Here is a 16,675-nt window from a genome sequence, read left to right on the forward strand (position 1 = left end):
TCTGGGCTGAACAACCTGGACATTATCTCTTCTGGCAGAATAATCAAAGACAGTTTTTAGTTTCTGTATGAAATTGACAAGAGTTGTCCATTAGAGAATCATTACTGTCCGTAATAGCAATTGCCATTTTGGCAGCTCCATTTCTCAAGACTGCAAGGATAAATCACACCTGAGCACAATCTGTGGAAAACGTGCTCTTAAGCAAGAGTATATATAGCTGAGGGATGAAAGTCTTGCACTTGTTTGGGGATATGTCACAGTAGTCAGGTAATGAGCCCACAGAGTGAAGTAACATGATTAGAGGAGAAGAAATGGCAGGAAGCACACCCATGGCAAATACATTTGATTGCTGAGCTTGCTCAAATAGCTGCATCATTTGGGTAACAGCTACAGTCCATTAACTCATCTGTGCATCTTTGATACTGAAATAAAATATGGGTTGCCTTTCAGCATTCAGCTGTGCTCCCAAATTGCCATGGAGTCAGTCACGAACAAGCAACAAGGTAGCTTCCCTTGTAAAGGAAATTGAGGAATTGCTGAGATTGTCAAGCTCTTAACAGCTGATCCAAAAGCAAGATTTTTTTTCCCACAAAGGCTTACAGAAATCTTGGCAAATAGATACTTTGACTTTAGTGATTTTTTTTGTTCCTCTTGTTACAAGCCTTCTGATGGACAAAGAAGCTGGCTACCTATTTTTCTGACAATGGAAGAATATGCAGGTGTTCCTAGCTGGTAATATTTTCAGTCATCCTCTTTTCCAGGTTTTAATAAGACCCCTAAGCGGTCCAATAACCACTACAATCACTACTCCTGGGAAAGGCTTTCTGTAAGCCTATGGAGTATGACCTAATTGCATCAATCTTTTTACATGTTCAGGGATACAGTCAAGATACAGGATAATACAAAAATATAACATTAAGGAAAAATATCATTGGTAAGATACAAGAAATTCAAGTTTCCAAGATAACCTATCTAAATGACAGAGCACGCTTGTTATATGGGATAGCAAAGCTTCAGTAGGGATAAAGGAGCTCTGCCCCTCCCCCCCTCCAAAAGAGCAAAAATAAAATGCCTGAGAGTTTATGCACATCAAGGTGTGCCATTTGTCCAGCGGAAGAGAGTTTTAAGAAAAATGATGAATTAAATAATAGCACTGCGATTACAAAATGTCATTAAAAACTGACATTCAGAAGCATGAATGCAGTTAAACATGAGTAAACTATGTAAAGAAAGGAATAAAGAAACATTCTCGGAGGGGAACAAACTGAAGAAGCGCCGATATACTGCATTCAGCAGTTAACATAACCTTTCACCTCCCAGGTGAAAAAAAAAACATATCTTCAGATGCCATTCTAAACAAAACAGAGCAGAGGCCATCCAAACGTTCCTCAATAGGGAGGTCCATAATTTGAGTAATGCTTCCCATACTTTCCTGAGTCCTGTTTTACTTAAGACGCTTTCACGATTAAAGTAAATGATTTTTTCTTAATAACTGTAAATACACTAAGGCGCTTTCTAGCAGATTGGTGCCTATAAACCTTATATCAAACCTTATAGTTAAACTATTTTTCCATGTTATTTAACCTTGTATTAACCCTACCCTTGGTGTCTAAACTAAGATACCCTTTAAAAGCTTCAACTTTCTTTATAAGAAGAAATGAATGCACTGACAATTTATTCACAGGGTTTTTTTTTTCATATACAGTACATCCAAGTTCCTGTTTTTATCACTGCATGATTTCCCCCACAGAATTAGTTGGGGTAATGGAGAAGGGACAAGGACCGATGAAAAGAGGATGACCCTGCACTCAATCCCTTCAAATGTGAATGCAGTGAAGTGGAAAAGTAATTCAATTTTTCCCTTAGTACTGCTTTAAAGCAAACTTCCCCCATTCACTCAAACTTAAATATACACAATCCTACTACAAAATATAGCAAAATCTGCATCTTCCTCCCCAACCACTAAAACCAAATTAGAAGCACTGATCATAATGGCCCAAGATCTCCAGTCCTTTCGCCACGGCCTCAAAACACTCCTTTTCCACCTGGCTGACCTGGACTGACAGGCATTTTAATTATGTTTACAATTTTTAATTTATTTTTAATTTTTAATTTTAATTTATTGCACAGATGACTTTAATTTTAATTTTATCTTAATTTCTGTACTTATTATATGTTATTGTTGTTAGCCGCCCTGAGTCCTTCGGGAGATAGGGCGGGATATAAATCCCATTAATAAATAATAAATAAATAATACCTAGCAATAATGTTTGGGAATGAAAAATTTCTACTTGTATTTTTTTTTGAAGTTGGCAATAAATCTATCCATTAATACAGAAACTGTGTTATTTAAATAAAGGTTTTATTACTTTATGGTCATTTCTATAATTTTGCTTTCCATTGGAAGTATATTACAGGCAGCCCTCGAGTTATGACCACAATTGAGCCCAAAATTTATGTTGCTAAGTGAAATATTTGTTAAGTGTGTTTTGCCCCATTTAATAATAATAATAAGTTGGAAGGGACCTTGGAGGTCATCTAGTCCAACCCCTTGCTCAGGCAGGAAACCCTATACCATTTCAGGCAAATGGCTGTCCAGTCTCTTCTTAAAAACTTCCAGTGTTGGAGCATTCACCACTTCTGGAGGCAGGTTGTTCCACTGGTTAGTTGTTCTGTCAGGAAGTTTTACAACTTTTCTTGTCACAGTTGTTAAGTGAATCATTTGTTAAGTTAGTAGCCTGGTTGTTAAGTGAATCTCGCTTCCCCACTGACTTTGCCTGTCAAGAGGTCACAAAAGCTGATCACATGACCCCAGGACACTACAACCGTCATAAATATGAACCAGTTGCAAAGTATCTGAGTTTTAATCATGTGACCATGGGGATGCTTCAATGTTCGCAAGTGTGAAAAATGGTCATAAATCATGTTTTCAGGGCTGTTATAACTTTGAATGTCACTAAATGCAGGACTACTTGTATCTGCTTAAGGAGAAATTTTAATTCTTGGCTGGTTATTTTGTTTATCAAAATATCTCATTTACCTGGTTAACCTTCAGTGGCTAATGAAGCAACAAGAATAAAAAGCTGTTAAAATAAAAACATTGCAAACAGATTTTTGTTTCCCATATGCTTTAGAAATCAGAGTAAATGTGGCTCAATTCTTATTTCAACAGCCATTTGTAAGTTAAAATCCAACACATTCAGGACTCTAGTTTTAATGAACTAGCAGAGCTGAGATTTCATTCTACATTCAAAGCACAATTCCTATGTCTATAAAAAAAACTTTGAATAAATAATACATCAAAGGAGTTTCATTTTGATAGCCTACAAATGCCACGGAGCATGCTGGGAAGAATAAACCCTTTATGACATTACAGAATTCTGGTAGTAAATATATTACAATATTAGTCAGATTTATTACCGAGTTCCTTTAAATGTAGATTTTCTCACAACCAGTAAGACATTGAAAAATCTTCTATTCAAATAGCTTCAATTTTCTTGTTATTAAAATTATTTACAGGTAATCCACGATATACGACCACAATTGAGCCCAAAATTTCCACTGCTAAACAAGCTCATTGTTAAGTGAGTTTTGTTCAATTTTATGACCTTTCTGCCCAGTTGTTCAGTGAAACACTGCTATTGTTAAGTGAAACTAGATACGCCCCATGGACTTTGTTTGTCAGAAATCAGCTGGGAAGGTTACAAATGGTGATCACATGACACTAGGACAGTGTCACTCTTACAAATACACACCAAATTGCCAAGCAACTGAATTTTGATCACATGATCATAGGGATGCTGCAACTGTCATAAGTGTGAAAACTGATCATAAGTAATTTTTTTCAGTGTTGTAAGATTGAACACACACTAAATGAATGGTTGTAAATTCAAGGGCTTTCTGTATTACCAAAATTTTAAGAAAGAATTTCATCTATAATGTCCCTGCATGCCATGTGGTTTCTTGTGCTCAGATAATCAACTTCAGAAATTAATCAGTTCAGCTTCTAGTCCAGTAATGGCGAACCTTTTAGAGACTGAGTGCCCAAGCTGCAACCCAAAACCCACTTATGTATCGTCAGGTGCCGGATGGGCATGGCCCATTGGGTGGACATGGCTGAGGTGGTCACGGCAGACTGGATGGGCGTGGCTGGAGTGGGCGTGGCCACCTTGATGTTGCTCATGGGGAGGGACGCCTGTGGGGGCCAGGCAGGGTTGGGGAAGATCCACGGAGTCTCTGGCATGTGGGACGGTGGGCAGGAGGCTCATCCTGCAGGGTGAGGCAAGGTGAATCAGGGGGCAGGGGTGCCATTGACACAAGTCAAGGTGAGGTGAGGCAGGGGCCGGGGCGGCTGCTGCCTGATACCATCAGCCCCCGCACACAGCGAGTGCATGGGGACCGTGTTCATCAGTAGCCACAGCCTGCTGGCCCCTCGGTTTCAGCACAACGTGGCTGTTTGCCGCCTCGCACGACGCACCCAATGCGGCTGCCATGAGGCTGCAGAACAAGACGGGCAGAGATAAGAAACCCGCCTGGCTTGTTCCACAGCCTCATGGCAGTGACACTGGGCAGGAGGCGGCAAATGGCCAGTTTCGGCATGCCGCAGCTATTTGCCACCTCGCGTATTGCACCCAATGCTACTGCAATGCGGCTCGGCCGAAAGCGGCTGTGGAACAAGTGGGGCAGGTTTCCCCCTCACCTGCCCATTCAGCTACACCTTTGGTGGCTCTGTAGGCAGAGCTGTGAAGTTTTTTTCTCTGTCAGAGAACTTCGCAGCTCTGCCTACAGAGACACCAAAGCAACAGGTGGAGCACTGGAGTCTCGGGGAGGGAGGGCGCTGAAGTGGACGGTTGGGCCATTGGCAAGAGCAATGCGCCTGACGAGAAAGCGGCCTTGGAACAAGTGGGGCAGGTAAGGAAAGAAATCCTCGCTCCCCCCAGAAATTGCCTTTCTTTCCTTACCTGGCTTCCAGCCCCGTGCTGTTTCTCCTTCACAATCCATTGCTGCATGCAAGGAAACAAAGGAAGGGTTTTTTTTGGGGGGGGAAAGGTCAATCAATTCCAACTTCGCGATCTTTCATGAGAAGTTGGAATTGATTTTGACCTTTTCCCCCCAAAAAATACCTTCCTTTGTTTCCTTGCAAATGGTGGCGGATTGCAAAGGAGAAACGGCATGGGACTGGAAGCCAGGTAAGGAAAGAAAGGCAATTTTGGGGGGGAGTGAGGATTTCTTTCCTTACCTGCCCCACTTGTTCCGAGGCCACTTTCTGCTCAGACGCATTGCTCTTGCCAATGGCCTGACCGCCCACTTCAGTGCCCTTCCTCCCCAAGCCTCTGGTGCTCCACCTGCTGCTTTGGACAGTCTGCCGGTCCCCACCTCAACACCCTGCCCACCGTCGGCCAGCACAGCCACCCCGGGGCTGCAGGGGCTGGCCTGCATGCAGGGTAAGGTTGCTGCGCCTGCCCCCACCCAGATGCCCTCTCCTCCCCCAAGTTTTTTTTACTAACCTGCCTTTCAGCTGCATTCCGTTTTCCCGTTCATTTCTCAGCCTTCACTGCATGTTTGTGGGACTATGGGTAAAAAAAAAAGTTCCATCAGACTTTCTAACTTCTTGAGATCTCGCAAGAAGTTAGAAAGTCTGATGGAACTTCTTTTTTTTCCCCCGATAGTCCCACAAACACATGGTGAAGGCTGAGAAGCGAAAGGAGAAACAGAATGCAGCTGAAAGGCAGGTTAGTAAAAAAAATGCAAGGGGAGGCAGGGGCAGGCGCGGCAACCTTACCTTGTGCAGGTATTGATGCAGGCTGTTCATGGAAGGGACTGAAGGCCTAGGACTGGGGTGATGGCGCGCATGCCCACAGAGAGGGCTCTGCATGCCACCTGTGGTATGTGTGCCATAGGTTCGCCACCACAGTTCTAGTACAAAAGAGAATCAGTGATATTGCAGGATGAACAGCTGCCCATTGAGAGACATTCCCATCTCATCCTGGTTTCCCCTCCCCTTTTGAGATTAAGGTGTTATAATGCCTGCCTCACACAAAGGCCCATCCCGTTGTGTGTCTTTTTTCTTACTTCAAAAAGCAAACATAGCAAGAAAAGACAAAGAGGTGGGGTGATGTTTAGTTGCCATTTCTATGCTCCACTGGATAGCTGGAAGGAACACCAGCCAGCTCAAGAAGAGGAGGGGAGATTTGCAGGCTGCCATGTAACATTGTTGCTACATAGTTGTTGAAAAGGTGACTGCAGGAAAGAGTCAAAGACAGTTATACCAGTTATCTCATCTGATCCCAAAGATATTTTCCCAAAAGTAAACCGCACTTGGTAGAATGAAATGCTTAAATAAAATATCCAGAGGATTGTAGGTCATGACACTGATACTATTTGGATATTTATTAAAAGGTGTATAAACCAAGCCTCTTCCTGAATATGTGGATTCTCTGCATCTTTCTATATAGCCACAAAGAACTGAGAAACTTTCACCTTTGGTTCTGAACAAGCACTGCTGGCTATGTTGTCCACAATTGGAATTGTAGCTCATCCTGAATATAGATTGAAAACTTATTTGAAACTTATTGAAGTACACTAGTTCAGATTATACAAAAAGCTGTGGTTAATGAAAAGATAAATATACACTCTCTATCCCCTACTCTTCACTGTGAGGCGCGAGCAGAATGAAGTACATGGAAGCACAAAATGGAACTACTGTAAATTCATTCACATCTTGCTAAAATTAAGTTTAGCATAACACAGACAAATTTAAAAATAAATATCACCTGGTAAGCTGCATGGCAATAAAACATCTGAGAAATAGCATATAAAATCAAATAAGCAACAATTAGAGCTAGGTAATGCCCCTGGATCATAGAGCCAAATTCCGTTTGCTACTTTGATTTCTCCTGAGCACTACAAAACTGCTGCCAGCTCCCTTGCTATTGTATTTGGCAGATTTTGCTATACAAATTAGTTATAATTCACCTTCTGTTATTGCAATAATAGCCCACTTTCATAGAATTACTGCACCAAAAAAGAGGGTCTCTTAGGCACTTGCACAATAGCCTAATCAACTACAATCTGGCACCGTAGTGAAGGACTAGATTATATTTGAACAGACAAAATATTTTCTTCTCAGCATTACCATTTGCTCTCTGTGATTAAACAGAAAACATAGGACCCAGCAAAAAAACAAGTGTGCAAGTGTATATTTATGAGACTGTAATCCTAGTCAGCCAGTTAATTTTCACAACATTCCAAACAAAAACATAAAAACCCAAAGTTACATCACTGATAAAACTTTTTTATCTCATTGGATCACTTTTTAAACTACTGTTGGATGTTTTGACTGGTTAGCTGGTAACTTCCAAATGCCTAAAGAATTCAAATACAACAAATTAATTTTTCACATATGTTATTTAAGGACCGTCTTCTCCCAGTCATATCTACCCGACCTAAACAGAGTGGGGAGGCAAAGAACGCTACGAATCCACTCTCCTAAGGAGGTACATCTAGTGGGACCAAGAAGAGGCTTCTCTGTGATAGCTGCCTCCCTGTGGAACATCATCTCCACAGAAATAAGATTGGCCCTCACTTTGACAATCTTTTGAAGGCCTGGTTTTGACAACAGGGCTGGGAAACCCAGAGTGGGATGGAGCCCATCAAGGGGTTTATCTGACTGACTGTTATTGCCAGAAGGGTGGGGGATATTGCTTTTTATTGTTTTTACATGAAATTTTTATCTCGGTAAGCCACCTGGAATCACTGAGAATTTAGCGGCCATATAAATTTTCTTAAATAAATAAAAAATAAAAATAAAATAAATATGCCATAAGAGCTAACATGCAGACTGTAAGTGTGATATCACTTCCAAAAGCAATGTATTTTATCCAAGGTCTCCTAAGATTCTAAAGCTGTTAAAATCTACAGGCCTTCCAATTGAGTCCGGTTTTGATTAAACATATAATAAATATGGTGTTCAATGTACGGCTAACAAAATCAAGCAACAAGGTTTATCAGAAATACAAACTGCTTGACATTAATTCATTACTCTCTATCCAGATAATTTCCCAAACAGTAAATTATCATATTATTAAATATATTTATTATTTAAAAGAAAGTACAAACTTTAAATCTATCTTAACTGCATTCATGATTTATTAGCATGCACTGTAACAATTTAACACATTTTCAAGATTAAAGAAATCCCAGAGTTAGAAAAACTTTCTGGCTTCACTAAGGACAAGGCGTATACCCCCAAATTAATTACAGTAAGAGAATCCCTTGTTTCCAAATAAAAAGTTTCTGCTAGAGATCATTACCCGGTCTTTCATCCGCCAACTCTGAGCCAGTGATTTGGAGCCCTCAATTTTCTCACAGTGCCTCTTCTTCATAAAGGCCAAAGGCAAATTCCAGTCCGTCATGTCTGACTCATCTTCCTCCCCAAGACCCAGGAGGGGTGACTGCAGCATATCAGACTCCATCAAGAAGAGTAGGGATCAAAGTAACCAGTAGAGGAAAAAATCACCACTCCAAGGAAATGTTTTAAGAGAAGTAACTGGATAACAAGACACTACGTTAGTTGTTGTTTAGGTTTATGTTTTATGAGAAGATGCTTTTTCGAAATAGATGCATGAGTGTTATTGTTAAACTGTATAATAATGTTCCCTGTACAGCAGCTGGGAAATTCCTGTGCAGAACGGACAATCTCAGGGAGTAATATAATCACTATACAAAGGAAAACTATCTGGTAGTCAATGATCTATTGTTATCTAGATGAAATAATGATCACAGATGTGTACATGGATATTTTTTTTATCCTTCTTCAGAAACAGGATATTATCTCAATATTCAAGAGATATAGGGTGACCAGATAACTCTTTTTATTGAAAAAGTTCCTGCCCACAATACAATGATTTAATTTAGGAGAAGACTATCAGACAATGCGCACTTGAAACAAAGTTTGATATGATCGGTCTAAAAAGTATTTTAGATAGAAAACATGGCTTTCTATGTAGCTATGTAGCAGAGCACTTCGATCACAGCTAAAGTAGAAACGCTGCAGTGATACCACACTTGTCTCTCTAGCTCAGAATAAAGCTGATATGCCTTGTGCTACATACTGTAGTGTAGAGAAATTGCAGGAAAAGCCGAAGTTGAGAAATCAGTGCTATATCCCAGTTGGAGAGTCAGACAAAATAATCACTTCTCAAGCAACTGTGGCAGTGCTGTTTAACGTACACTCTCGTTGAGTTCTCTTTTCTTATTTTTGACGGGACGTTAGACTATACTGTGAACTTCAGTGAGTCGATCTGGATTCGGACGTGAAGAATCTGAGCGCAGGATTCTCTTCACGATACAGCTACAAAAGGAGAGGCTTGCACTTTGATCTCCCGTTTAAGGCAAAACTAGCAAACAGGATAAAGAGGAGTTCGGAAAGGAAGGAACGATTTGGCCGTAGGCACCTCTCTGTTCCAGGCTTGACTGTTATCTGCTCTTAGAAAGCAGCTGGCCGCCAAGATCACCCCTTGGAGATCGCTCTGGACCAAGCGATGAGATGGACTCTCTCCCTCCTGGGCCCGTTTCCGACAGCGTGCAGCCAGAAGGGAATAAATCGTCCTACCCCCGCGGAGGCGCCTGCTTTTTGCGCGGCTGCAACGGTGGGCGCCCAATTCGACCCATTATGTTCCCCGACTCGGAGAGCTGGCTGGTTCCTCTTCGCGGAGAAGTTCCCCAAGTAGCGGGGGTTGGAGAAGCTGAAGGAAACCGTTCCGGAGAGCCGAATTCTCCTCAGCAGCACACCAAGGAGGCAGCCATATTGCCGAGGACCAGAATGCATCGCAGCGACGGGCCTTCAGATGGCTCAAATCGAAGGAAACGCGTTCCGTACGGGCTGATTCAAAAGCGGGAGGGTAAGAAGGGCCGAGCGTGAACAGGTTGCCTAGCAACCTGCTGGAACAGTCGCCATAACTTTCAGCTCCCGGTGCGGGACGCCTTACCTTTTCCCTCTCTCCTTGAGTGGTGGAGTAGTGATCGTGGTCATCCGGAAACCTGGCCAGGTGAAGAACTTCTGGTGTTTGAAACCTACTCCACGTTTTCTTTTAAAAAAAAGAGGGAAAGTTCCTTATATGAGAAAAAAATAGTTCAATACTGTATTTCCAATATATTTTGCCTCATTTAGTACAACCTATCTACTTTTAAGGGACGCGGTGGCTCAGTGGGTTAGGACGCTGAGCTTGTCGATCAGAAGGTCGGCAGTTTGGCGGGTCGAATCCTGAGTGCCGTGTAGCAGAGTGAGCGCCTGTTACTCGTCCCAGCTTCTGCCAACCTAGCAGTTCGAAAGCACGTCAAAATGCAAGTAGAAAAATAGGGACCACTACGGTGGGAAGGTAACAGCGTTCCGTGCGCCTTTGGCGTCTAGTCATGCTGGCCACATGACCACGGAGACCTCCTCGGACAAGCGCTGGCTCTTCGGCTTTGAAACGGAGATGAGCACCGGCCCCTAGAGTCGGAAACGACTAGCATGCATGTGTGGGGGAACCTTTACCTTTTACCTTTATCTACTTTTAACTCAAAGGGCACGTTATTGCCCAGGATACGGCAGATCCTGTGGGTTAAATGACTGAAGGAAATCAAACAAAAGCCAAATACTGCAGGAAATCCTTGACTTACCAACATTCGTTTAGTGACTGAAGTTACAATGGCACCGAAAGAAGTGACTTATAACTGTTTTTTCACATTTACAATCGTTGCAGCATCTCCATGGTCACATCATCAGAATTCAGATGCTTGGCAACTGATATGTATTTATGAGGGTCACAGTGTCACGGAGTCATGTGATCACCTTTTGTGACCTTCTGACAGGCAAAGTCAATGGGGAAGCCAGGTGCATTTAACAACCATGTTACTAACTTAACAACTGCAGTGATTCACTTAACAACTGAAGCAAAACTCACTTAACTGTCTTGCTTAGCGTTGGAAATTTTGGGCTCAATTGTGGTTCTAAATTGAAGAGTACCTGTATAAACCTAAATTATACAGAGCCTTCTGTGTAAACTTTCTATAGTTACTCCACTCACATTACCTTCCATCTTTCAGCAAGCTTACATCTAGGCTACAAAAATTTGGACTACCATCAGACAGCAGCAAAGAGAATTTTTGGTATCTTTGCAGGTGGAGGAAGTGACACCCCCCCCCAGAGAAGGAAATATTAATGAGGGAGAAAAGCATGCCCAGTTTTCTTAATAGCCCCAAGTCTCCCTCCCCCAAGCAGAAACCAGCTCTGTAGAAATGCAGATGTAAATAATCCAGGAAGGTTGGAGGCCCCCAGCTAGAAACTTAGGAAGACAAAGACACCTAAAATCTACATACCCCACCCAAACTCTAAGACAGGACATAATAGGATTAACCCACAGATGCCAAAGGGCACACTCAGACCAGGTCAAAGTTCATGCCACAGGAACAACTCCAAACAAAAGGCTCAAGAAGGTATAAAAACCCACTCCCTACATGTGCTCGCTCTCTTTGCCTCCAGAGCCATCTTCCTGTCTGACTCTCCTCTTCAATAAACTGCATCCTATGACTATGGAGAGTTAAAGTCCAATAGAACTTAATGTTTTATTTTTGTTGTTAGCATATTTTAGTTTATGTTTGTATTATTATACCCTGTATTCAGCTCTGGGAAGTCGGGGAGGGGGGAGGGTTGGGGAGAGGGGAGGGGGAGGAGGGAGTTCATTGTATTTAAAAATTGTAAAACTTTTTAATACAAAATATAAAAATTTTTTAAAAAAAATAAACTGCATCCTTTCTAAAGCAGTTGCCATGTTGTTTATTCCCGACTTGGACTGAACCATGATGAAGACTTTTCCTTCAACACAGCCATGTAATAATTGTCTGGATGTTTGCAGCCCAGTTTCATGTGTACATGCCTTGTTATTACACCAGATCTGTCTTCTTACATAATTATGACTTCTCACATTTAGGACTGATCTGCACAACAACAATAGTTGTTCCCATTCTCATCTTTTAATGCTATCCACATCTGACATGGTATATTTTGGATTCTAGTATTATGAGGAATTGAATTAAATTGTCCTTAATCGTGTGATTCATCCTTTTCATTTTCCAGTTCAAACGCGTTGTATAACGAAAGCAGTAACAATCATAAAGTTTTAACATGTCTGTAAAAGAGATTCTTAAATGAAAAGAATGCTATGTTTTGTTTTGACTTTTTTGTTCTTTCTATCTTGAGTTACTAACAATGGAATAAATGTTTTTATTAAGCATCAGATAGAGTTATGATCAGTTTGGAATATATCTGTTCTCTTGCTCTACTTCTGTAACAAAGGATTTCAACCAATAAAGAACATTTCTCCACATTTTGATAGCATAAATTGTTTAACTAAAAAGGATAGAAAGAAAGGCAAAAAGACCCACTAACAGTACAAGACAAACTGTGACATGAAGTTCCGCTAAAAAGAATAAAAGCAGAAACAGTGTGCCCAAACTGATGAAGAAACAATTCTCTTGGAAGAGCCACTTAAGAAAGATAATCCCCCAATAAGTTTTGCAATGCATATGAAGAGCATCTTTTTACTTGTTCCTTTCCAACTATTGTTAGCAAAATTGAATGGGTATATGTCCTGAATCAAGGCTCAAATCATTTTGTATTAAAATTATGCCAGCTTGACAGGTTGATATTATAAGATAAGAAAATTAATTATGTACACTAAAGAATATTGATGTATATTCTTTAGTATGTATTTGAATATATATATATATATATATATATATATATATATATATATATATATATATATATATATATATATATATATATATATATATATATATATATATATATATACTTGAGTGTATATTTGAACACGGCCTTTAATTTTCTATATAACTAGGAGTTTAATATCTTGCTATGAACCCCCACTGAACCATCACTGAAATCTGTTTGGCACTTCACCCTTCTGAAATCTTAGTGGAGCCACATAGACACAAACTAGAAGCTTTATGTGCTGTAAATTCATATCATAAGTCTAAGAACCATTGATTAGAGTATGTGCTGTCAAGTTCTTCCAGGCCCTGAAACAGAATTATACATAGATTGGTTGCTTGTGGACATGAAGAACATTAAATGTCTTCCTATTTAACCTGGATTTTATACCAAGCAAAAACATTACTTTAGATCTGTTGGTTTTATGATTCTAGGCTCTTCCACCTGGACTGCTAAGCACAGTTCAGGACTCAATAAGTTAAAAAAAAAAACCGTAAGGATGTGAATTGATGATATTGTTGAATGCTAAATGAACTCAGCTTTGACCTGAGTCAAGCAGCCTGAATGATTTTTTCCTGCTCCAATTTTAAAGTGTGCCTTTTCTCAGTTTCTTATGGCACAAACTGTGCCATTCAATCCATCTGAAACACATCATGCCAAGTCTGGTCATTTGTGCCTTGAGTGCTTCCTCTGTGGCTCTGGCACTTCACATCAAGCTTTCAGGGGCAGTGCTGGCTGAAGTACCAATTCCAAACAATTCTGCATAAGGTGCCACAGTAAAGAACTAGGGGTGACATAATAGCAGTGCTCCAATATCTAAGGGGCTGCCACAAAGAAGAGCGGGTCAACCTATTCTCCAAAGCACCTGAAGTGAAGGCAGGACAAGAAGCAATGAATGGAAACTAATCAAGGAGAGAAGCAACCTAGAAGTAAGGAGAAATTTTCTGACAGTGAGAACAATTAATCAGTGGAACAACTTGCCTCCAGAAGTTGTGAATGCTCCAATACTGGAAGTTTTTAAGAACAGATTGGACAATCATTTGGCTGAAATGGTACAAGGTTTCCTGCTTGAGCAGGAAGTTGTGCTAGAAGACCTCCAAGCAGTGGTGGGATTCAGTCGTTTGCACTGGTTCAGCAGAGCCGGTAGCTAAATTTTGTTGAGTTCAGAGAACTGGCTGCGTGTACATTGCTTCCGGAAGAAGGCCTCCCAGGCCTAGAACAGCCTGCCAGAAGTGCGTGGATGCCACTTCCGGAAGTCCGTTCTAAGCCTCAGAGGCCCACACCTGCATCCATGCAGAGAACTGGTTGTTCAGGTATTTGAATCCCACCACTGCCTCCAAGGTCCCTTCCATCTCCGTTATTCTGTTATCTCTCTTTCCCTGTGGGAAGGGAAATAGCTCTTTAGCCACTCGTGTGTAGATGGAAGGGGTTTATTTGGAGCCACTCCCCACCCCTACTCCCACTTTTTATGTTGGAATAATTTCTTCCATTTCCATATTGAGTTAAGAATTTTTTATTGCTTCCATGTGCAAAAAGCCCCCAACTACCAATTTGTTTATGTAGATCTTCACTCAATCTGAGCAACTACATTTGTCATACAATCTTCACATGAAAATAAAGTTGTTGATCAGGCCAAGATTGATTTAGTCCAAAATTCTGCATCCAGCAATGAGCAACCAGATAGCTTTGAAATCCTATAAGGATGTGAAAGCAAAGTCCCTAATATATTGTCTGGCCATGGTATCTGGTACCTAGATATTTATAGCTACTGCATATGGAAGGCTAACGCACCTTGTCATTTTTATTGCTATATATCCATTATTTGGTCTGGCATGTAATAGCATAAGAAGAGTTGGGTTGGGTTGGATCAGACTAAAGGCCTGTTTATTTATCAAAGTATTCTGTTCCCACAGTGTATTTTGACCAGATGCCTCTGGCCTCACGTAATAACATGAGCGCAATAGCACCTTCCCACTTGTGTTCAGCAGCAAATGGTATTATTCAGAAGCATCTGCCTCTGATGCTGGAGGTGGATATAAAGCACCCCACAAATTTGTCTACTCTCCTTTTAAAACTAACCAAACCGCCCAAATGACATGTTACTATAATTAATTTCATTACATGAGTAAAAGCCTCCTCTTTGTTCTATTGCAAGAAATACCAGACAACTGTAACTTTTGCATTATAAGTAAACAATTCTCTGCAGCAGATCTCTGTCGTGTTGCCTCAAAGTCAACTTTTTATGAACACAAATCTAGTTTTCTATACCCAAACCCCCCAAGATTCCAGCTTGATTCACTAAATCACCAGAAATAAACTTGGGAAAGATTGAGCCAAAAGCTATTGAAGAAGTCCTTATGTTTATTACATAATATTCATGCAGTTGCTTTCCTAAGAATGAACTTGAATGCACAATCTTTGCCTCTGTGGAAAGAATGATGTGCTCTTGTGTCCAGAAGTGATCTGAATCAAAGATCACTAAACAATTACCTTTGTGTTTAAATGGCATTCATTTTGGAGTGGCAGAAAACTGCACTGAAAGATTGGGCATAGTGTTCGTATTTACCTATTTGTTTTGAAACATTTGAAACCTGTTTTCTCATTTACATGGCAACTCATGGCCTGTAGGTAGAGATTAGATCCCAATTCTGCAGCTCCCAAAAATTATGTTGGCAAACCGTGGCAGCAAAATGTGAATAAACAGAGATGCAATTTCTTACTACTTATGCATTAGTTTTTATTTCCTGCCATTCATTCAGAAGCTCGAGATTAAGTACATCACACTCTCTCCTACCGTTTTTCCCCATAACAATTCTGAGAGGTTGGGGAGAGAAAGAGAGGCAGTGAGTGAATAGCTTATAGTCACTCACTGAGCTTCTGTAGCTGAGAATGGACTTGAAACTGGTGACTGTCCAACATCTTAACCAGTACCCAAACTAGCAAAGTTGTTTGCTGTCTTTATGTAATATATCTTTACTTTAAATCCAATTCTCTCTGCAAAAATTTCATCCCCAGTTATTTGAATGATATCAAAGGGGAAAATTTGCTTTGGAGCAGATGTGGGTGTGCATCCAGTGGTGGAATTCAAATATATAAACAACTAGTTCTTTGTGTGGATGCTAGCTACCAGTTCTGCCGAAGTGGTGCGAACCAGCTGAATCCCACCACTATGTGCATCTAGATTTTAGATTTTATTAGATTTATATACCGCCCTTTCCCGAAGGACTCAGGGCGGTTTACAGGGCATTTTAAAATCATACCAATACAAAATACAAAGTTAAAAGACAAATAAAAGATTAAATTATCCCTGAAAATAAAACCCAGTTAAAATTCTCAGCCTGGGTCAGAGAGCTCAAAGAGCCAAGTCTTCAGGTCTCGGCAGAATGAACGTAGGTCAGGGGTAGTCCTGAGCTCCATGGGCAGCTGGTTCCAGAGGGCAGGCGCACCCACAGAAAAGGCCCTCCCCTGGGTATTATCCGCCGGCAATCTTTTACCGGCGGCACCCTGAGAAGACCCTCTCTCTGCGAGCGCACTGGACGAAGGGAGCTTGATGCTGGCAGCAGGTGTTCCCTCAAATATCCCGGACCCAAGCCATTTAGGGCTTTATAGGTCATTACCAGCACCTTGAATCTCACCCGGAGGGCAACTGAAAGCCAATGCAGCTCACGGAGTAGAGGTGTTACATGGGAGTATCGGGAAACCCCCATCACAACTCGTGCAGCCGCATTCTGCACCAGTTGAAGCCTCTGAGTGGTCCTCAAGGGCAGCCCCATGTAGAGAGCGTTGCAGTAGTCTAAACGGGAGGTCACGAGCGCACGAGTGACTGTGCGTAGGGCATCTTGGTCCAGGTAGGGTCGCAACTGGCACAGCAGGCGAACCTGGGCAAAAGCTCCCCTGGTC

At 41.3% G+C, this 16,675-nt stretch overlaps 1 protein-coding gene across 1 annotated transcript in view; it reads right to left on the bottom strand.

Annotated features, from left to right (window-relative positions):
• RPTOR (regulatory associated protein of MTOR complex 1) overlaps positions 1-9,808 on the bottom strand; it is a 437,560-nt gene extending 427,752 nt beyond the window's left edge. Inside the window, exon 1 of the mRNA XM_081318296.1 lies at positions 8,313-9,808. Coding sequence (XP_081174422.1) covers positions 8,313-8,474 — 162 coding nt within the window. The 5' untranslated portion in view covers positions 8,475-9,808. The remainder of the gene's footprint in view (positions 1-8,312) is intronic.
• Between the last annotated feature and the right edge of the window lie 6,867 nt (positions 9,809-16,675).

This window comes from Vipera berus (assembly GCF_964194415.1).
Source record: "Vipera berus genome assembly, chromosome: 2".
Classification (NCBI taxonomy): Eukaryota; Metazoa; Chordata; class Lepidosauria; order Squamata; family Viperidae; genus Vipera; species Vipera berus.